Source organism: Phyllostomus discolor, chromosome 6, assembly GCF_004126475.2.
Source record: "Phyllostomus discolor isolate MPI-MPIP mPhyDis1 chromosome 6, mPhyDis1.pri.v3, whole genome shotgun sequence".
Lineage (NCBI taxonomy): Eukaryota > Metazoa > Chordata > Mammalia > Chiroptera > Phyllostomidae > Phyllostomus > Phyllostomus discolor.
This window is the reverse complement of record NC_040908.2, coordinates 158,459,215-158,481,781: the sequence shown is the minus strand read 5'-3', so window position 1 is coordinate 158,481,781 and position 22,567 is coordinate 158,459,215. Positions and strand designations below refer to the sequence as shown.

The following is a 22,567-nucleotide window of genomic DNA, read 5'->3' as shown; positions in this document are numbered from 1 at the left end:
GTCATTGTTCCCGGAATGCTGACCAATTTCCTTTCAGAGAACAAGCCTATTTCTTATTATGACCGTGCTTTCCAGTTCTATTTTTTCTATGCATTTCCGGACACACAATTCTTTACCTTGGCTGCTATAGCATACAACTGCTATGTGGCCATCTGTAACCCTTCACTGTACCCGGTTGTGATGTCTCAGGGAATTTGTACATGGTGGATTGTCTTGTCATACATTGGAGGCAAGATGAGTCCCTTGGTTCACAAATCCTTTGCATTTACTCTGAAGTACTGTGATAAAAAAATGTTATGATTCATTTTCTCTGTGATCTCTTCCCCTTCTTAAGCTAGTCTGTGCAGACACATCAATTAGTGAATGGCATCTCTCCACACAGGGCAGCTCACTGGAAATGATCTGTTTTATTACATCATCATCTCCTACTTTTTCACTATTTTCTCAGCCTTAAAGGCTTTTTCAGTGGGAAGAGGAAAACTTTCTCTCTAAGGGCCTCTCACCTAACTTTTGTGGACACCCATCAGGGGAGTCTTCTCCCAATATTGATAAATTTATCTCAGTTCTACACCATGGTCATCCTAGTGCTGAACCTGTTGATTTACAGTTTGACAAATATGTAAATGATACCAGTAAGAAAGCCACAGGACTGAAAGTAGATTCCTTGTGAGATACAATTTTCCAAGCAGTGTCTAATCCCCTAATCACAAGCTCTAACTGGCAACCCGCAACAGCCTTACCAGAACACACACAACTTCCCTCAAGAATTTCACCAAACACTCATTTTTCACATAGTCCAATGTAGTGTATAACCCTGAAGTGTAAGAAAACATTTAAAAGTTTTAAAATTGCTGCTGGAAGTTAATGATGCAATGGACTATAGCTGGTTGTCTTAAAAGATATAGTCAATACCTCAGAAAAGTGTGTGTATGTGCATGTGTATGTGATCATGTGTAGATTATCAATTGACAAGGGTAGATCACTGGATGAGGGAAGAAGCCAGATTCCCTTGATTCATATGCCAGCTCTGTACCCAGATACTGAGTGACACTTAGAATAAGTTACTTAATTTTTCTATGCCTCAGTTAACTACCTGTGAAATGGGAAGAATATAGTACCTGTGTCATGCATTGTTACATGATTAACTAAGGCCCAGAAGACTGCCTAAGCCATTTGAAGCACTTCATCCATGTTAATCATATATAAAATCAAAAATAAAGAAGTAAGAGAATGACAAGTTGTTATTAATATATCCTATTAATACTATTGAGTTGATTTTATAATTACATGTTTCATTCTACATTTCTCATTGTAGCCTTAAATTATTTTTAAATTATAGGGTATAAAACAAACTTAAAACGTAGCAAGATCAATACATGTGGAAATCTGAATCAACAAGAGAATGAGTATCTATGTCAGGTAAGCTGATTAACAAATATGTTTAGTTCACTTAAAATATGCTCTCTGAGTCCATTTTACATAGAGATTCCTTTGGTAATAGTGGAGTAAGGGACATGTAAAAATACAGAACTTACTTTACATATCATAAACTGTAGTTTCCCTTTGATCCAATAGCATATTTCTACTCAGTCAAGAGACTATAATTGTCAGAACAATAGAGTTTATTTCTTATGCACCTTCTGTGAATGTCAATATCTGTATACTTTGATTATGTATAAGATGACCAGAAGAAAAGCACAATAAATAAATAAATTATAAATAAATAAATAGAAGATGTGGAAGATACTGGCCTGCAGTATCCATCTCGGCTGTGGATGTTCATCGAAACATGAGAAAAAACATACACAGAGACAACCAGGTCCTGTGGGGGAATAGGAACAGTGGGGCCACTCCTCATGTGGGGAGCATCTTGGCCACCCTCTCTCCTGGAGGGCACCATGGCCACTCCTTATGTGGTGAGCACTCCTCGTTCCCCCTCTGGAGAGGCCTTTTATTGGTTTCATTTGAATAAGAATTCAGGTAAAAGTTCATTACTCATTGCTAGGAAGTAAGGATCAAACAATAGATGACAAGGAAGTCTGAGGGCCTATTTTGAGTCAGGATCAAAGAGCTGTAAAACTTTGAGGAACAAACTTACTTCTTCCTAGGACCCTTATCATTCAACTGAGAGCATTTTAAACAAAGCAGGTTTCACAGGATTTTACATGTTCTTTCTTAGGCCTGATCACCCAGGGAACCCACCCTTTTTAGCACAGAGCTGCACCACCCTGTCATTGTTTCAGGCTTAGGTGGAGCAAGGGAACTAAGGCAATCAAGAGATAAGGAGATTTTCTCCCAGATGATGAGGACTCAAGCTATATCAAAGCCGAGGAGCGAGAGTCCATCACCCCCTTTTGCTGTAGCCCCCAAAGTCCTTCCTTGTGGTCCTCCCACGTGATCGTGCCTGTGTTAGATAACTCCACCCTTGGGGAATCTTACCCGTCATTGGCTAACCGACCAAGCATTGGGGTTCAGTTATGAATGAAGCAGCAGAAGCAGCACTCCTGCCAGGGAGATAAGCTTTTGTCTCCTTGCTGGCTTATGATCCAAGGCCACTCCCTCAGCCTTAGCCTTGGTGGGGGCTACAGCTTCTGATACCAGTCAGGGCAGTTCCCAACAGAAGAAGTTTGCACAGGTGTACTCAGGAGATATTTTTAATGGCATTCTCATGGAATCTTTCCATCAGATATTTTTATTGAATTAATTGGAGTAGCATTGTTTAATAAAATTATATAGGTTTCAGGTATACAGTTCTACAATATATCACCTGTATATTGTAGTGTGTTCATTATCTCAAGTCAAGTCTTCTTCCATCACTGTTGATCCCTTCACCCACTACAAACACACCCTACCAATCCCCTAACATCCCCAACCAATACTCTTCATGATGCTACAGACCTTTCTTAAGAAGCACAAAATCTCCACCTGCTCTGATGCTGGGAAGATTGGATTTGTGAAAAGATACAGAATATATGCACATATGTTTGAGCATATGCAAGTGTGTATGCATGTATTACATATATGCTATACATGAAATCTATGACACTGAAAAAATGACACTAGACAGGATAAGTCGGTAGCTTGGAGTTTATGCTTTCTGGGTTTTTTTGTTTGTTTGTTTTTCTCAAAGATTTTATTTACTAGTATTTAGAGAGTTGGGTAGGGATAAGGAGGAACAAAGAGAAGGAGAGAAACATGAACATGTAGTAGCCTCTTGTGAATCACCCACAAGGCAACTGGCCCACAATTCAGCATGTGTCTCAACTCGGAATTGATCCAGCCACCCTTGGGTTCCCAGACCAGCACTCAACCCAATGAGCCATACCAGTGAGGGCAAAGCTTCCCATTAAAGTATGTGCTCAAGTCCATTCTTCTACTTCTTCAGAATTTGTCCACTGGAAAGTCATTTATAGCTTGAAGTACTTGCTTTCTTCATCTGAAAAATGTGTAAAATAATAATGCCTCCCTCAAAGACTGATGTACAAAACTAATTGAAAATTTAAGTGGAGAAGTATAACACAGAACTCAGTGTGTTATGAGCTATCTCTGCAAATAGACTCTCTCTGCATATGGACACCCAGTGTATTGTATTCCACCTTGTTTTATTGTGTAGTTAGGCCTACAAAGTCGTGCTGTCATCCCCTTCTAGCATAAGAATCACAGACAATACTTTCAACAAGCCAGCACAATTCTTTAATCAAAAATAGAAGTTCAATTTTCTTATTCACTGTTCTATTTGATCAGGACATCATTAATTAAAACACTGTACAATGCTTTTAGTAAGTTCATCCTTCTCATTAATTTCACTCGAGAACAACGTTGCAATGAAATTTAAAGTGAGTCAAAGGAAGAAACTAACCCCCCCAAGGCTGTCCCCAAACAACACACACTTGAGTAAAGAGAAAAATAATAATCAATTAGTGAGCTATGACCCACTGGAAATAGGCTAAAAGTACAAAGAGAGAGGAAATATACCTAGCCAATTAATTTTCTTGTACATCAGCAAATACCTTTAAAGTATACAGAGATCAAGAACAACCTCATGATGCAATGTTTGATTCCATGCAACTGCATGTGATTATATTTTATTTTCTTTTGAGACTGGGAGTTTCTGCCCTCAGAGGATTGACTTCACAATTAAACCCTATAATCTGGTCCCCCTGGTTACTCAATTTTCTTCTAGGAAAACATAATAAAGGGGAAGCAACATGTATTTATGCAGAAGGAGTCTCAAATTTTTACCAATAGGTACTTCAAATATCCATGCATTTTATTTCATTTATAAAGTGAATTTTTTAAGTTTTTAATCTCCCATTGGAAACTACTAATAAAAAGAAAAAAGTAGTCTACATGAGTAAGACACTGGGAAAAAAGCACGCAGAGATTTGATGCTGGGATTTACTGCACTGGACAGGTACACGATGTTAATTTGATAGTGTCCTTTGTATCAAGAACATTTTTTTTGTTCAAGTTTAAACACTACAAAATAATTCTCTAAGAAATGATATGTGTCAAAATATGATTATTTGAAATGGTCACTATTTTTGCTTCTTGGGGTACATGAGGAATTTCTGGGAGAGAATGCATGAATTTTGGAGTTGAACAATAAAGTGTGGTCTTGAGAAATAAACAATGGATCTGTGTTAAATGTCATACCTTTTAGAGACTGGGAAAGATGACAGCAGGAATATTTGCATCCTTTGCATTTTGGATGTGGGCCGGTAGAGAACAACATATATATTGCATTTGCAGAAACTTAAGTAGAGTGTGTGTTTAAGACCAGTAATTAGAGGAGCCTACCACCAGATTTCATAAGGTCAATTGCATCATAAAGTCAAAGGTTTCTCTACGTGTCCACTAATTCTCCTCTCTCTTCAATCACTCTAGATGCTATGACATATTAACAGAGGGAGTTGTTTTTTCCCGTGTGTGAATTATTAACATTAACATTCCTATTCTTTTTTGTAACTTTTAGACAGGAAAATATCTACACACGTACATGAATTGAAGTAAACTGTATTTGTAATACATGACCAGAACAAATTATACCTTGGTGACTGAGTTCATCCTGCTGGGATTGGCAGACACACTGGAACTACAGGTTTTCCTCTTCTTGTTCTTTTTAGTGATTTACACACTGACAGTTTTGGGGAATGTTGGGATGATCCTCTTAATCAGGAGTGATTCCCGACTTCACACACCCATGTATTTCTTCCTGGCTAACCTGTCCTTTGTGGACGTGTGTTATTCCTCCACCATCACCCCAAAGATGCTGGTGGATTTACTGTCAGAGAAGAAAACCATCTCCTTTGCTGGCTGCTTTCTGCAGATGTACTTCTTCATTGCCTTGGCCACAACTGAATGCCTCCTCTTTGGGCTGATGGCCTATGATCGCTATGTGGCCATATGCAACCCTCTGCTTTACCCAGTGGTCATGTCCAGGACAGTCTGCCTGAAAATGGCAGCAGGGGCTTTCACAGCGGGACTGTTGAACTCCATGGTGAACACGAGCTATGTGAGCAGGCTGCCATTCTGTGGTTCCAATGTCATCCATCACTTCTTCTGTGACAGCCCCCCACTCTTTAAGCTCTCATGTTCTGACACACACCTGAATGAAAGCATCATTTCCACTTTTGCTGGAGTGAACTTGGTCGGAACTCTGCTGGTCATCCTTGCATCCTACTCCTACATTCTCTTCTCCATCTTTCGTATGCATTCTGGGGAGGGACGACACAAAGCTTTCTCAACCTGTGCCTCTCACCTGGCAGCTGTAATTCTGTTCTACTCCACTGCCATCTACACTTATCTGAGACCTACTTCCAGCTACTCCCTGGGTCAGGACAAAGTGGCTTCTGTCTTCTACACAGTGGTGATCCCCATGTTAAATCCTCTGATCTACAGCCTCAGGAATAAGGATGTAAAGAAAGCTTTGTGGGATGCAATCACAAAGAAAAGGATCTCTTCATTCCTGTGATTGTTTACAGCTGGTTCATAGCTACAGTACTTTATTAGAATATCCTTAAGTAATCACATTCTGTAATAGTGAAGTATGTCTATTGTATAAAGAAAATTACTTTAAATTTCTCTAAGCATAAGGTCAATTACCAAACATATATGGGACCATGGACCCTTCCCTAATCATCTTTTATCTGTAGTGCATTCACCCAAAATAAGGTCTGTTTGTAATAATATCTTGCCTCAGAAAAAAAGTATAGACTGTTTAGCAACAGAAATTGTGATATCACTTGAAATTAGCTATGGAAAATACTTGTGTCAATATAGTTTTCCCCAATTAACCATTATTCAACATTTATGATTTGTAAAAATTGTTATATGCATATATATCAAACTTTAATTGATAAATCATTTTGGCTTTTAGTTATTTTAATTATGTTGATTGAAGTTTTACCATGCTTTTCTTTATATCCTTAGAATACCTTTCAAACCCTCTTTTGTGAATGTGAATTGTTTTGCCTATTTGTTATGCTACCTCTTTTGCTTTCTGTTTCTCTAATCCTTCTAGTATTTTATTCCACTGCAATGATGAATGTCATCACATTGTAAAAATATACAGATTTTCAGTCAAGACTTTGCTTATCTCAATGTTTTTTGTTTCAGATAAGCAAATCTGCATATTTCTAAAGTCTTTACAACTGTACCTGGACTGGCTCCCAAGAGGAATCCTCTGAACCTTCTCATGCCCCTCCTGATAAGAGCGTCTTTGTAACCTGGGCCAGCACTGAACAGTTAATGCTAATTGTGGGAGTCATAATGAATGCCTGTTTTGTACACCTGCAGCTTTGGGCTAGGCTGTGTCAGTTTGAAATCAGACTGGGGCAGCTGGAGACTAAGTAACCATGGACATTGATGTGATTCTTCCATGTCTATGTACTGAGTGAAACACTGGACACCAGAACTTGATGAAGCATTTCTGGTTGGTGACACTTCCTCTGAGCTGTCAGACGGCACAGCTGGAGCTTTAAGTGCTGCCTGTGTGATTCTGCCATGAGGTGACATGTGGAAGCTTCTCCTGGGCACGGCCCTGCATACCTTTTCCCTGGGCTACTTTATCTGGTTCTTTAGCTATACTAAACCATAAGCATAAGTACAATGTAAACATCCTTCTGAGTTTTGTGAGTCCTATCAATCAATGAAGCTGAAGGTGGTCTTGGGAAACTCAGAATCAAGCACTAATTTCAAGAACTTTCCTCAAGTTTTGTTGTTTGTTTAAGTCTTCATTATTATATTATGTAAAATAAAATTTCAGTTTATTCTAAACTAAAATGCATTTGTAAATTAGGAAACAAAGTGAGTGAGCACATGTTACCTCTCTCCCCCAGTAGATAAAACACTCAAAGCCTCGCATTGCCATAATGCAAGTCTCTGTGACCCCTCCCATCACCCTGCTTTCTGAACAGTGACAACCACATTCTGTTTTCCTCATGATTCCCTAGCTCTTACTTGTAAAAAATAAATGTAGCTGTATTCCTATAACTGTATTTTTAGAAAACCTGTTTTTATATTATCAACGTAATATCATACCGGGTGACTTTTCTGTTGCAAAACACTGATAGATATGTGTATATATGGGATAAGTAGTAACAATAAATATTCAAGTAAAATAAAAGGCTGGAAATATTAGAAAAAACAGAAAGCAATGGAGATAGTATAGCAAAGAGGTAAAAAGAATATTACATTCACAGGGGAGGCTTTTAATAAATATTTTCAAGTTCTAAAGAAAGAAGAGAATGATAAAATCACACTCAATACAAAAATTAGAAGTATCTTAATGTTTTTGTAATCTAATTGTTTTGAGTAAAAGGCAGATAGAGAATACCTCAAAAAACTTATGACAAAGTTGGAAAAGTCACCGAACAAGTTGGAAGAAGTAAAAGAATCAATATACAAGAATCACAAATATCAAGGTGATGGGAAAATGGAGACTACTTCACTTGAACAACAATAAAAAAATAATAAAAGTCATAAAACTACTAAAAATAATTGCTGATAGATGGAGCCCTGCATTTAAGCAGAAAACAAGTACAAACAGAAAAATGTTATTATATAAAAATAATTTGTATTTAGTGGTTGAACAAAATAAAGGCACATCTTATAGTCCAACTCTGTGTCAGTCATTAAGAAACTGGTTTCTTTCATCTGAGAATCCCACTGTTCTCTAGTTCATTCTTCTTCACAGTTCCATATTAGATTTTTAGCATTCAGAGAGCTGAGCATTAAAGACACACAGGAAATAAGGAAATAAACCCACTCTTAAGAGCTTCAACACATTACTTCTACCCATATGCTATTAGAGAAACTAATCACATGATTTAACATAGATATGAGAGTGTTAGGGGATGTTGTTCAGTGAAGATCAAAGAAACAGAAATACATTTGGAGAGCATCAAGCCAGACTCTGCAACAGCCCTCTCTTTTGGTTACCAACAATGTGTTATAGCATGCTGTAACATATACACCTTTAGATTTAAGTTTTAATATGACATATATAGAACAGAATCATTATGTGTACTACGTCTATGTATTTTAGTTGGTTTTTAGATATTTTGTGTCTAATGAAATGTTATTATTATTTCCATTCCTAAATTAGCAACATTATGAAAAAATAATTTACAAAAATTAAAATTCAATCTTTAAAATGCACCCAATAAGATTACTGATATAATTGAGGAACTATTTCTTTTTGGATATTTTTTCAGATAACGCTGATATTTAATTGAATAAGGCAATCTCTAATTCTTTATCTTAATAGTAGAATAGAGATTAGATCAGTCTCCTCTAATGGGGGATGGACATTCAAGTTGTCCCAGCTTGTAAGTAACTGTCAAACTTACTTGAGGCCAATCATGAATGCAGTTCTCATTTATAAATAAAAGTGAAGGAAGTCTGACACTGAAACAGTCATAGGAAAGAGTACAAGGGCCAGTGTGCGAGAGGCATGCTGTCGTAAACAGGAGGAGGCTTAATATAGAAAAAGGGATGCGGTTCTAGAAACACACTGTCCAACAGCCAACCAACCCCAGAACAGAAACAAATGTAATTACAAGTAGAGGTGGATATTGGGATTCTTAAACCAGATAAAGTTTTATCTCCATACATGCCCAGAAGTAGCTGAAATCAGAAAGGAATTTTGACACAAAAGTTTCTTTTTTCTGTATTAAATAGTCTTGCTTAAAAATGCTTGTATTTTTTATTGCACTTCACATTTGATGCTTCCCATATATAGAATTTTGTTTATATTTTTCTTTATATTTTATTTTTCAATTTAATTTATTGGGATGACACTGGTTAATGATTATATATGTGTCAAGTGTATAATTCTATGATACATTGTGTGTATATTGCACTACATGTCCATCCCCCAGAGTCAAATCTCCCATCACCATATATTTGGCCCCCTTTAACCTTTACTACTTCTCCACCCCCTTCCCTCTGGTAACCACCATGCTGTTGTCTGTGTCTATGAATGACTCACATTTTGAATCAGCTAAATATCTTCCCGGATTCCTGAGCAGGTGCTATAACATGATAAAACTGTCTAGAATTTTGACAGCACATATATCCTACTCTAATTTTTATAAAAATTAGTCTAAGGACAGAACATTATACTTTTGAAGAGGGATCTTGCCTCCCATGTATTGAAGAGAAAAAGTGTGCCATGTCCCAAACAAAACGTGTGATACAGTTTTCTAAGGCCTGGATGCTCTAGATCTGGATAAATTATGGAAATAAAAGACAGGAAGGTGAATCCACACACATTTATAAGGGTCTGAAATATACTACATGGAAAGATTTTTTAACTTAATCTTGAAAGTAACACTAGACAATTAAGTGACATTTCTTCACCCAGGGACTATCCCCTTGTGGGGAGCTTTATGCCAAGAAGGGGCTGAACAGAAGGACAGGTGATTTACAGAGAAAACAGTTTCAAATCATCATCCCAGATGATTTCCAAATAGAAGCAGCCATCTGGGAATTCATACATTAAATTCATACATGAGGGAAGTCCCCCAGGGTGAACATGGCTAGCTACTTCCTACTTAAGAGAAGCTGACACTAAAGCTACAAGAATATTGTAGAATTACATGACTTCCTAATACAAAAGAGCTTAAAAAGTTTATGGCTTAAAAAACACCTGCATTCACATAGACAGCTTCATGCAAATCCATAAAGGTGAGTTAAAATTGTGTTCTTAGCCTATTTTATTTAAAAAGTTCTCAATTTGAGGATCAGCATGCAGACAATAAAACAGAGAAACATAAATTCTGAGAACTTTATCTGAAAATGAATAACTACTTAAGATAAATCATGTAGTACTTAACTTTCTTAATTATCAAGTAAAATAAAATTAGCAATGGGTGAAATAAAAATAATGATATTTATAATAATTATGCACTTAAGGTACTTTTTCAAACTACTAATGATAAATACAGAGAAATGTGAGACAAATTTTGTCTTCTTAGTTTTACTTCAAAGTATTATTAAGGCAAAATACACGTGATGGGGTTAGAAGGAAAGATCTTTGTAGTGGGTTTGATGAGATCAGAAAGCATATTTGTTTTGGGAAATTACAGACAACTATTAATAAAGTATACTAGAAATGTCAGGCTGTGCTGACTGTCTGAGACTAATGACTTTAATATGAATGGAAGAAAGATTGAGTATGTGAATGTTGATGTGTGCACGTGTATGTGTGTGTGTTTAGTTTCATTTATATGTTCCAACCATTTACATGCATAGAGAAAAAAATAGTAGGGTCACTCAAATTAAGCTTTATTAGCCAAAATTATGAAGGGAAAATGAAGTAAGAGAATTGTATTTCATTAGAAGAGAATTATATGACAATGGATCATAGAATCTTCCATAAATAAGGGGGTAAATGTAGAAATATTATAAATGAATGAGCCATAATTCTTGATTAAGTTAAAGGCTTATTGATCATTATTACACACTGTATACACTATATAGGAGGTGTTAATAGTGAAAGTTACTTAACATGATGATAGAATTCTATTTAGCATAAGTGACAGGAGTGATACATAATGTAGAACATTCATATTGCATATATTTATTCCCTAACTTAAAAATAATTATTTAAAATAACTGATTCTTACTGAAATATAAATGGGATGACTTCAAACTCATTTTGAACAAGAATTAAATAAAACTTTAAGAGAATAGCTTTGAATTGAAAGAAGATGGAATAAGTCAATCGATACAGAAAAAGAAAATGATGAACCCAGACAAAACATCTAGAAAAACCCTGTGTCGTAATTCCACTCTGAATAAGGCTGCAAGAGATATTAGTCTTGCACAATAAGCTCTAAATAACAAGGCACACTTTCTCAGGTATCATTACATCCAACTATAACAGATATATTAGATTTTTATTTCTTGCATTGATTTTGAAGGCACATCAGCTCATTTCTGAAGTTTCAAGTCATATTCCCTAGAAACAGACCAAGGCAAAATAATTTTAGAGTTTATAGAAATACTTTCATGCATTTAATCCAGTTTACAGGAGAGGAGAATGTGGTTCAAGAACATTAATGAATTAACCATCCTGAATTTACCATATTTGCAGATGAAGAACAAATTAAAAACAGAAAAATCGAATGTCACTACAATGATGGAATTTGTTCTCTTGGGCTTTTCTGATATCCCAAGTATGCAGTGGCTTCTATTTGGGATATTTTTAGTCATCTATCTGACCATCCTCATGTGCAATAGCATCATTATACTGATAACAAAAATTGACCCTGCTCTCCACACCCCCATGTATTTTTTTCTCAGCAATTTTTCCTTTCTAGAAATCTGTTATGTTACAGTCACTATCCCAAGAATGCTCATGGACCTTTTGAGCCAGAAAGGAAACATTTCTTTGCTCGCTTGTGCAACACAAATGTTTTTCGTCCTTATGTTCGGAGGCTCAGAGTGTCTCCTCTTGACAGTGATGGCTTATGACCGCTATGTGGCCATTTGCAACCCTCTGCATTACACTGTAGTGATGAACCAGAAGGTCTGTGTCCAGCTGGTGATTGCCTCCTGGGTCAGCGCAGTTCCAGTCATAATCGGGCAAACATGGCAGATTTTTTCTCTGCCCTTTTGTGTATCTAATGCAATCAATCATTTCTTCTGTGACCTCCCAGCAGTACTCAAGCTAGCTTGTGGGGACACGTTTGTGAGTGAGGTAATACTCTATGGATCTGCAGTGGTATATATCATAATTCCGTTTCTGTTAATTGTTGCCTCCTATGGCAAAATTATTTCCAACATTCTGAAACTATCATCAGCCAGAGGCAAGGCTAAAGCTTTCTCCACCTGTTCCTCTCACCTCATAGTTGTCATCTTATTCTATGGCACAGCTACTATCACTTATTTACAACCCAAACCAAATGAATCTAAAGGAATTGGAAAACTGGTCTCTCTTTTCTACACCGTTTTGACCCCAACATTGAATCCCATCATATACACCCTGAGGAACAAAGACATCATGGTGGCACTGAAAAAACTACTAAGTCATTACAATGATTCAAACACTTGAAATTACAGAAGACTTTGTTTATGTGTTGGCTGTGTAGATACAACACGAAAAAATATAGTTTTGTTGTCATATTTTAAAATGATGATCATAAATATCATCATAGGAACCTCACATTATGTTAAGGGGTTTTAGTTTCATAAGGTTAAGGAAAGGGCTTCTCTATAATGAGGGCACAGATTATCTCACTTGTAACAATCTAATCTGAAGAATTCATCTTTCCTCTCATTATGAACTAGTGAATTAAGGAGATTGCCCCAGCAATACAGTGTTAACTGAGTGTGTTACATCATCATGGATTAGAGTTATGTTCTCTGATGTATTTTCTGTAATCTTCCCACTCCTTCAGATATGGTTACTGACCTGCTCTGCACTGTGATTGGATTTGGCCAATGAGAAAAACCAGCAGCAGCCACGATGTCAGAAACAGGGGAATCTAAGTGTTTGCTTTGCATTTCCCCTCCTTTGTATCTGTTGTTGCTGTCCATGGCTCTTCATGACTACAAACCCTGAGGGTGTCCCCTCTACTATTATCTCAGCACTCTGTTCTGTTATTACATCATCCCCTCCCCTTGTAGCTTTAGGTTGTGCTTTAGTCATATCTAATTAGTATTAGAAGTATCTGGAATATTTACTCTAGTTTTTCAGAAAAAGAAGTAAAAGGCATTTATAGTAGACATTGAGGTGGACAAATGTAATATTATTAAAAATGAACATAGTTGAAAATAAATGACTGTAAGTGAATATTAGATTATTCTAAATAAAACAATCCTCAAAACAAAAAAGAAAAATATCACTAGGTATTAAATCAGTGAAGAGGTTCTAAATTTGACAAATGAGAAAGATAACTGACAATGTAAAAATTATACAAATAATGACATTTATGAGTTTCTGGCCTTGGACAAATCAAAATGAACAGAGATGACGTTAGTGGTAAATTCATAAATTGGGCCTATGTCTCTTTTTCAGTACCAAAAATATATAAAATGCTTTTTATATGTTGCTGACAAAAATAATTCAAACAAATTCAAATTGACCAAGTAAAAAAAGCAAAAACTTAAATATGTAAGACACTATAAATGTTGAGAATTTGAGCACTAACTAAGACATAGGTGAAATAACTAAGATAATTTAAATCTATTCAAACTTAATGACAATCAAACAAATGTGTTCACATTTTTGAGATTTCACCATATCAACCCAATTAGTAAAATATTTTTCCTGAACATGCCAAATAATTGATCAAACAAATATTTCCTATCCATGAAATCCTCTTATCAAACATGTATAAGGAGCACGCAGAGGTAATTTGGGGTCATGTGCAGCCTCTGGGCCATTCTGCACGTGCATTTTCTCTGACGCAGAGACGCATGAGAGGTCTCAAACACACTCAGCAGCTGGAACTTCCTAGGATTTTTTTGTCCCCTGTATGCGATACTGCAGGCTTACTTGGAATTGAATGAAGTGTGTAAAGAATACAGGCTTCTGGAGAGTTCAGAGAATAAGAGGCATTGAGCTGAGGCTGCAATTTCTCTCATATAATGAAGCCAGGATTGTCAAACCCCTATTGATGGTTGAAAGCCATCAGTAAAAAAACAGGTTTGAGTATCCACAGTAATGTTATTATACCTTAAACAGCATATCATAATGCCCATTGGTCTCATTGTAACCAAGAAATACTAGTTTTAGTTGTGAGGGGAAAAAATCAATTATTATTAAAACAAATGTTTCTTACATACACATGTAAAAGCACATGTAGTTAAACTGTTCCAAGGAGCGGGAAAAGAGCAGCTATAACTTAATGTGGAGGAGAACATATCCATTATTTTATATCAACCTGATTGTTTTAGTGATATTTTTATTTATTTTAGAATACTGTAAAATTCTGAGAAACAAAATTCAGAAGACACCATGTTAAAGAAGACATATTTCAGCTCAAAATTTGCACCCAAATCAAAGCTGAAAATGTAATTTTCTCACTTTTATGATGATACAGGAATTTGAAAAATGAACTGATACTAAAGCACTGTAGAGATCATAGGGCCCTACATAAATACAGCATGTTTGTGTGAATAATTAACCAGGTAAATAACTGAAAGTTATTTGGACCAAATCCCTTTAAATCAGAACAATACTGGTTTATCTTTATTTATAGGTGCTTCTGTGACTCACCATAGAAAAAGTTATATGCTGCATTAAGGGAGATTAAGTCACTGCCTTTTTTAACCTAATATGTGTATATATACACACACACACACACACGCACATATACATATACATATACATATACATATTTTTAGAAGTGATTTTGTTATTAAGAATAGTAAAATTAAGGCAGTATACAAACATAGGATTTCTCATTTCTTTGTCACCTTTTTTTCTTCATACTTTTAATTGCTTCAAAACACATACAATTTTTTCTTTCGAAACTTTATTTTCCAAACCACCTTTTTTCTTTTGGGGGGGTGGGAGGTGGGGTTCTGTTAACCTTAAAAATAAAAAGACAAAGTGAGAAATAACAGCATCTATTTTAGATCAAAGAATAGCTATTTGGGTAGCACTGATGAAGGCAGAAACCCAAATAGTGTTTGTGTTATGGGATAGAGGCAAGGCGTATCTATGTGAAAAGGAAGGACAATAATTCCATGAAAAGAACGAAGGACTTTCTATGGGAATTTATAAGCCAAGGAAGAAATCTCTATAGGTGCACCCAAGCTAGTTAGTCTTTAGATACACATAATGATGCTAATTCTAAGAATGTCTTTAATGTTCAGTATTGCAGTCAGGATGTCTGCTACCTTGTTAGTTCTGAAAACAGTTGGAATACAATGTTGCTTTGGCCCAGTGTAAAGGTTATTTTGCCCAAATGTTCTGGAGGTTTGATTGAGAAATAAAGCATGCAAGGCCCTGCCCCTGGGATAGTGGCTGTGACTCCATTTGGAAGTTGTTTTGTCTATATTAATTCCCACAGTTCTTTCTACCTTAAAAGAACTAAAAACTTTGAGCCAATACTTTAGTACTTGATTTTGGGGAGCAACTGCCTAACAATTATATTTTATAATAGTCATTCTGTTCAATTTGGATTTCTATATGAATCTCGGATAATTATTAAAATGAGAAGTGTTTTCATGAGAACAACTAATCACAGACAGCAAGACACATCAGGTTATGTGCACAAGGCAACATTCCTCTAATATTAGCTATGCAATTTACTTCTTACCTTCATTGCTGGTTAACCAATTTATAGGTCAGAATACATTTATCAAGCCTCTGCTGCATGATGGGATTGAGTAAAGGAAAGCTCTTGAAACATGATGGCTGGTGATAATGTCATGTATTTGATTTTGATACATAAGTGAAACAAGAATAAAATTCTGGGGAAAAGTTCATGCAGAATCAGGAAGAGCAAGAGCAGTGTTACAGTTCAGGAATGCACATGCGCTGCTTGCCAAAGGGCAGGTGGAAGCCTCCTGTGGCCAGAAGCACAAGGCAGAACAGTGTGGCGAGCTCCCCACTGGGAACTGTGACATACACCAATGATTCTGCTGAAGGACTCTGTAGTATGTGGGGTAAAAAGACTCACTTTGCCCTGTCCACAAACAAAGGCTAAAAATGCTATTTCCAGAACCCTTTGATTCCATTACAATGTCAACTTACTATATATTTCATTGTGACTCTATGTTTAGATTTAGCATATGTTGACCATTTATTCAGTTTTTCTCTTTAATATTATGATATAAAATGCTGCCATTTGAATGATAATAATGACTCTATATATTAATTGATCAACCTACTCTGGGCAATAAAAAAAAAATCAGAAGGATAGATGATTAATGTCACCATTTTTACAGATGGAACACCAAAACATATGAACCAGATGCAAATTTTACTGCAATGATGGAATTCGATTTTGGGGGGACTTAATTGTATTCCCAATCTCTGAATGAGTTTTTTGTGATATTTTTCTTGTTTGTCTAATAGTGCTCAGAGGGAAAGGCATCATTATCCTCATAATCAGAGCTTACCAGGCTCTCCAAACTCCAGAGCATTTTTTCCTCAGTAATTTTTTTCTTCCTGGAAATCTCTTATGTATTTCTCACTCTTTGTAGAATACTCATAAAAATTTAGACTCACAAAAGAAATCTATCTTTCATTGTTTCTGTAACAAAAGTATGTTTTATCTTAATGCTTGGGCACATGGAATTCTTTTTCCTGACAGTGACATTCTGTGACAGCAGTGTGTCCAGTTGTGACATTCTGCAGTGTCCTCAGGGTAGGAAGCAGCAGCTCAGTACCTGGCTGACAATGACTGACTGTTGGATGAGTGGAGCTCCAGTCAGGTTGGGGCAGACATGCACATTGGCTTTCTGCCATTCTGTGGATCTAACTAAGTTATTCACTTCTTCTGCGATCTCCTCCCAGTATTCAAGGTGGTCCATGGGGACACTTTCCTGTGGGAGATTCAGGTCTTTACAGTTCGTGTGCTGTGTATTATGAGTCCCTTTATGTTGATATTTGGCTCCTACAGTAAAATTGTCTCCACCACCCTGAGGTTGCCATTAGCAATAGATCCTGTTGCTACACACTTTCTCTACTTGCTCGTCTCACAACACAGTAGTGGCTTTGTCCCACTATATAAACAAACATTCATGACCCAAATCCAAACATTCTTCCAGGACAAACACATTTCTCTCTCTTTTCTATACCATTGTCACCCTGATGTTTAATCCCACGACACATATTCTGAGGAACAAGGGTGACAGGATGGCCTAGAGGAAATGGCACCTTAATGTTCAATGTATCAGCCACTAATTTGAAAGTATTTTCTGTTTTCCCCTTTAATTCTGCTCTTGTCTGATTAGAAGTTAGTTTGTATTCTCTTTTCTGCTCCACAGTGAATTGATTGTCCTTACTTATTCTTGAAGTTGCCATTTTTGGCTCAACTTTCTGCTGTTGCAAATGGTAATATTTCCAATAAGAAACTAATATTTCAGAAAATCTTATGGGTAGTGGACTAATCTCTGTCAGCAAAAACTTGCTGCTCATTTGAAACTGTTTACACAAAAAATATATCTTTTATCTAGTAAAAGATGCCCCAATATGACCCTCACAAATCATAGTGTATATTTTATGTCCTCTCTCCATTCATTGTTATTATTGAATTAAAAAGAGGTCAGCCAGTAAAAAATGCTGTATACAGGAACACTTTTGAGAATAATTACTGAATGACTGCAGGACATGAACACGTTGGAATATGTAAGAGTTTGCAGTGTATATGGCATTTTAACAATTTACATAAATATAAATTCATGTAAATGTGTAAAAAGTGACCCTTGCTTCACAGAATTTGCAAAAATATTCACACAATCCTTAAGCCTAAATATTAAATGCAGCATGACTCTTTTCAAAGGTAATATATTTTTTATGGCCTCAGCTGTGAGAAAAAATGTTTTAATAAGATAAGGAGCCATAGTGGAAAGCATTGATATGTTGAATGGAATTGACAAAGAAGTATTCTTCATGCAAGGAAGCCATTCAGAGTGAAATTTTCAATGCAAAATGCTTAATACACCACATACAAAGAACTACTCTAAATTCAAAACAGAGAAAACTTGAGAGAAAAGTTGACAGGAACCCTGAAGGGGCATTTCACAAAACAGGGTAATCCAAATGACCAAGAAAATAACTCATCAATGAACAGTAAAAGGCATATTAAAATCAAATGAGGTCAATGACACGCTCCTCAGAAACACATACTTTTTTAAAATAAATGAATCAGTTCTAACCACACCACAGGTGTAAAAGGTGTGGACCAACAGGAACTCTCATGGATGCAGGAATATGCACCGAGACAGCACCTTAGCCAACAGCCTGCTTTTATCTAGAGAATTCTTTAATTTTGTTTTGCTTCCTCTTTTAATTAAATTTATTGGGGTGACATTAATTAATGAGATTATATACATTTCAAGTGTACAGTTCTATGATACATCATCTGCATATTGCACTGTGTGCCTATCACAGGATTCCTGCCACCCAATTTAAATCTTCTTCCCTCACCATTTATGTGACCCCCTTTACCATTTACTACTAACCCACCCACCCTTCTTCCTTCTAGTCACCAACACACTGCTGTCTGTGCCTGAGTTTTTGGTTGTCTTGTTTGCTCACCTGTGATTGTCACTTTCACATCCCACATATGAGTGATATCATATGGTTCTTGACTTTTCCTGTCCGAAATGGATTGGACTTTAATATGGAACACAGACTCTGGGTGGTGGCCCACATCCTGGCCCTAGTGCAGACAAGATGGGACTCTATCCATGGTGAGATGGATGTAGATGGGACACCGGGAAGTCAGGAGGGGAACCCCCTTCATTGTACCTCATAAAGAAACCATACAACAGAGTCCCACCCTCCCATGCTGGTCTCAGGAAACTCTTTTCCTTCAACATCACAAGAACTTCTTTTCTACCAGGAACAATGCCACACTTCTATTTTTCCTGAAACTATTTCAGGAAAATTAATTGCCTTTTACCTCAAAAAGCAATCAACAACGTAAATATATTCAAGATTGGTGATATTACTGAGTTCTTTGGGGGAAAGGAATCAAAACTATGCAAGGACTTACTCCAAACCAAGCCACATATATTTTCCAACAAATAAAGAAATAACATGCATGACTGGTTAAAATCACAGTCATGGCAAAGCAATCTTCTTATTGCAAGCACCTGACTGATCTGCCTGGTGTCACCACTAGTCTGTCATCTTTGTAAAGACAGAAATTAGGCTCATGTCATTTACCATTAGCATCCTTAGTGTTTAACACATTTTGTGTTTAATGCACACTTAGTATTTATCCTCAATAAATTACAGAATATACTAAAAATGTATATTGATTGAGCACCTGATATGTTTATCAAACATATCTGCATCTGATATTCAATTCTGCTTTTGTTACAGTTGTTTGATTGTAAGGTATGACTTCTGAGGAAAAACACATAGTGGTAAGGTGATATAAAATCTTGAAATTTTTTTTACAGATTTTATTTATTTATTTTTAGGGAGGGAAGGAAGGGGGAGAGAGAGAGAGAGAGAGACAGATAGACAGACAGACAGACAGACATCAAATCGATGTGCGGTTGCTGGGGGTTATGGCCTGCAACCCAGGAATGTACCCTGGTTGGGAATCGAACCTGGGACACTTTGGTTCCCAGCCCATGCTCAATCCACTGAGCTATGCCAGCCAGGAAAATCTTGAAATTTTGAGAAGACATAAAATGGTAAAATGATGTTCGAGATGTGAAGAGAAAAGAACGGAGATAGAGAGATCAGGAAAACAAAGAGATAGAAAGGGAAAACTTGCTGCCATGAACCCAATTTCTGTTTATAGAACATATTATTTGAATCTGAAATGTCCCAGGTCCTTATTCCTCCTCTGGAAATTTCTGAGCCAGAGCAGGGAAGAAGGAGGAGGGAGCTTTTAACTCTAGGGTATGTTGTTAGAATGTAATATGAATGTCAGAATGGAGAATTCACTGAACTAAGTAGGGAAGTGTATAGGACTGGTGAGATGGAAGACACAAGGAGTAGTAATTTAAGTTATTCCAGTAGTTCAGGGTTTGTACAGGGAAGAGGAACTTGGGATCTTAAAAGAAGAAAGGAAGGCTGTATTATGTAGGAAAAGATGAGTTTGGAGTCTAGGAAATGGGGGAGATACTTCAAAACCCATGGCAATGTAGATTTTGGCATATGGCAATGTGTTAAAAAGGTCACTGGTTAGTATTAACGAAGGCTGCATGAAAATGATGTGTAGGATCCAGCACAGTGGAGGAGGGACTGAACTTATTTGTATTAAAATGCTTAGTTATTTAAGGAGCTAATTAGGCTAAACCTATACTGCATTTAATATTGTGTTTTATAATGGTTTTCTAAATATAAATAATTTAAATATGCATCATGGATAACATTCATACTATATGACATATTACATATTCAAGTAGGAACCTAGAACACATGTTTAGAGATGGGAACAGGTGTACAAAAGCAGATTTTACATTTTGTCTGCTTTCAGGTGTGAACATCATTATCAACTTCTCTTACACATTTTGGTTTCACTTTTCCTTGTGTGATTACCCCATAAAAGCCCAAACTTACTTAATTATTTCTAAACTATGCCTAAAATTCAGAATATAAGCAAAACTGTTAAAATTGTTGGGGGCCATGGCAGAGATAAGGACATATTAAAACAAAATTTTATATCTTTATTTCACATTCTAAAATTCTAATGAATCTCTGACTTGTTATGATGTATTACTAATATAAATTTGTATGATATATTAAATGGAATTGTTTTTATGATGGGTCAAGGCTGTAGTTCTTCTTTTTCTGACAAGTGTCTCTGTCTGTTTCCCAGGTGGGAAGTGGCCCAGGCTGGCCTGAACTGGCTCTACAGGGTAGTCTTTCTGATGATCTTGCCCTTCAGCAAGCCTCAATGAAGTTCACAGGGGAAACATAGAACCAAATGTGGAAAAAGTTATCTAAACAGACTGTACACTAGAAGTTGCTAGGCAGAAAAAAATACACATGAAAAGCAAATAGACAACAGATTGGTCAGGAAGGAGTAAAATTTCTAATGAGAGACTGTTACAGGTTACCTAGAGCAGTTCTTGTCCTGAGACTAAGCTACCTGGCCTGTTCTGGTCTCATTGGATTGTTGTCTGTTTTGCTGTGCTATCCATTTACTCACATCATTAATATGAACAGGAAAAATTTGATTTAAGATTATGGCTTTTACATACAAGAATTTTAGGATATTGGACTTGAAATATACTTCCCAAAATACAAAAACAATCAACAACACAACAACAACAACAAAAACAGATTGTCTATCTCGTGCCAGTGAGTTGAAGTGACTTCTAAACTTGAAATCATTTTCTTCGTGCATGGAACCCACAGGACAAAATCTCCCACAGGGGAACCAGACCACATTGATGGGTTTTATCCTGATTGGCTTTTCTGATGTTCCTGATCTCCAAGGATTTCTATTTGGGGTGTTTTTGATAATTTATATGATTATTCTAATGGGAAATAACCTCATTATTAGAATAATCAATGATGATCCTTCCCTTCAGAACCCCATGTATTATTTCCTTGGGAACTTTTCTTCTTTGGAAATATGTGACGTGTCAGTCATTGTCCCCAGAATGTTAATAGATCTTTGTACACAAAACAGAAATATTTCCTTTCTGGCTTGTGCTACTCAGGTGTATTTCTTTCTGGTCTTGGGAGCCACTGAGTGCTTTATTCTGACTGTAATGGCTTATGACAGGTATGTTGCCCTTTGCAACCCATTACTCTACCCTCTCATCATGAACAACAGGGTGTGCATCCAGTAGGCAGCTGGCTGTTGGGTGACTGGAATTCCAGTCCACATAGGGTTCACCTACCAGATTTTCTCTCTACCCTTCTGTGGATCTCATCAGCTGAATCACTTTTTCTGTGATGTGCCTCCAGTACTTCAGCTTGCCTGTGGGGACACTTTTATGGCAGAGATGTTGATTTATGTGGTTGCTGTCTTAGTTGTCACTATTCCTTTTATGTTGATTTTTGGATCTTATGTGAACATAATCTCCACAATCCTGAAGCTGTAGTCAGTAACAGGGTGAGCCAAGGCGTTCTTAACCTGCTTTTCCCATCTCATGGTTGTGGCTTTATTCTTTGGATCAGGCATCATTTCATATTTGCGACCAAAGTCCAATCATTCAACAGGGGTGGACAAATATCTTTCTCTCTTTTACACCATTGTGATATCAGTATTCAATCCCATGATAAATTGTCTGAGAAACAAAGATGTTACGGTAGCATTGAGAAAATTCTTGTCAAAATGGATTGTTCTATGACTTGACAAGGTAACTTCCCAAAACTTGTTTCTTTCTTATCATAGTATCCAGACATTAATTTTGATTCTTGTCCAATACTGCTAGGAATCTTAATTATTCTGGATGAGTT

The 22,567-nt window shown here is 36.5% G+C and overlaps 2 protein-coding genes and 1 pseudogene across 2 annotated transcripts; all 3 read left to right on the top strand.

Annotated features, from left to right (window-relative positions):
- Positions 1 to 4,466: 4,466 nt before the first annotated feature.
- On the top strand, positions 4,467 to 6,642 carry LOC114490192 (olfactory receptor 5F1). The gene has a single exon (XM_028504119.2). The coding sequence runs from the start codon at positions 5,030 to 5,032 to the stop codon at positions 5,972 to 5,974; it is 945 nt and encodes a 314-aa protein (XP_028359920.1). The 5' UTR covers positions 4,467 to 5,029; the 3' UTR covers positions 5,975 to 6,642.
- A 3,467-nt stretch (positions 6,643 to 10,109) lies between these two features.
- On the top strand, positions 10,110 to 12,562 carry LOC114490157 (olfactory receptor 10AG1-like). The gene is made up of 2 exons (XM_028504089.2): positions 10,110 to 10,191; positions 11,603 to 12,562. The coding sequence occupies exon 2, from the start codon at positions 11,603 to 11,605 to the stop codon at positions 12,560 to 12,562; it is 960 nt and encodes a 319-aa protein (XP_028359890.1). The 5' UTR covers positions 10,110 to 10,191.
- Positions 12,563 to 21,501: 8,939 nt separating this feature from the next.
- LOC114490156 lies at positions 21,502 to 22,209 on the top strand (annotated as a pseudogene).
- Positions 22,210 to 22,567: the final 358 nt, after the last annotated feature.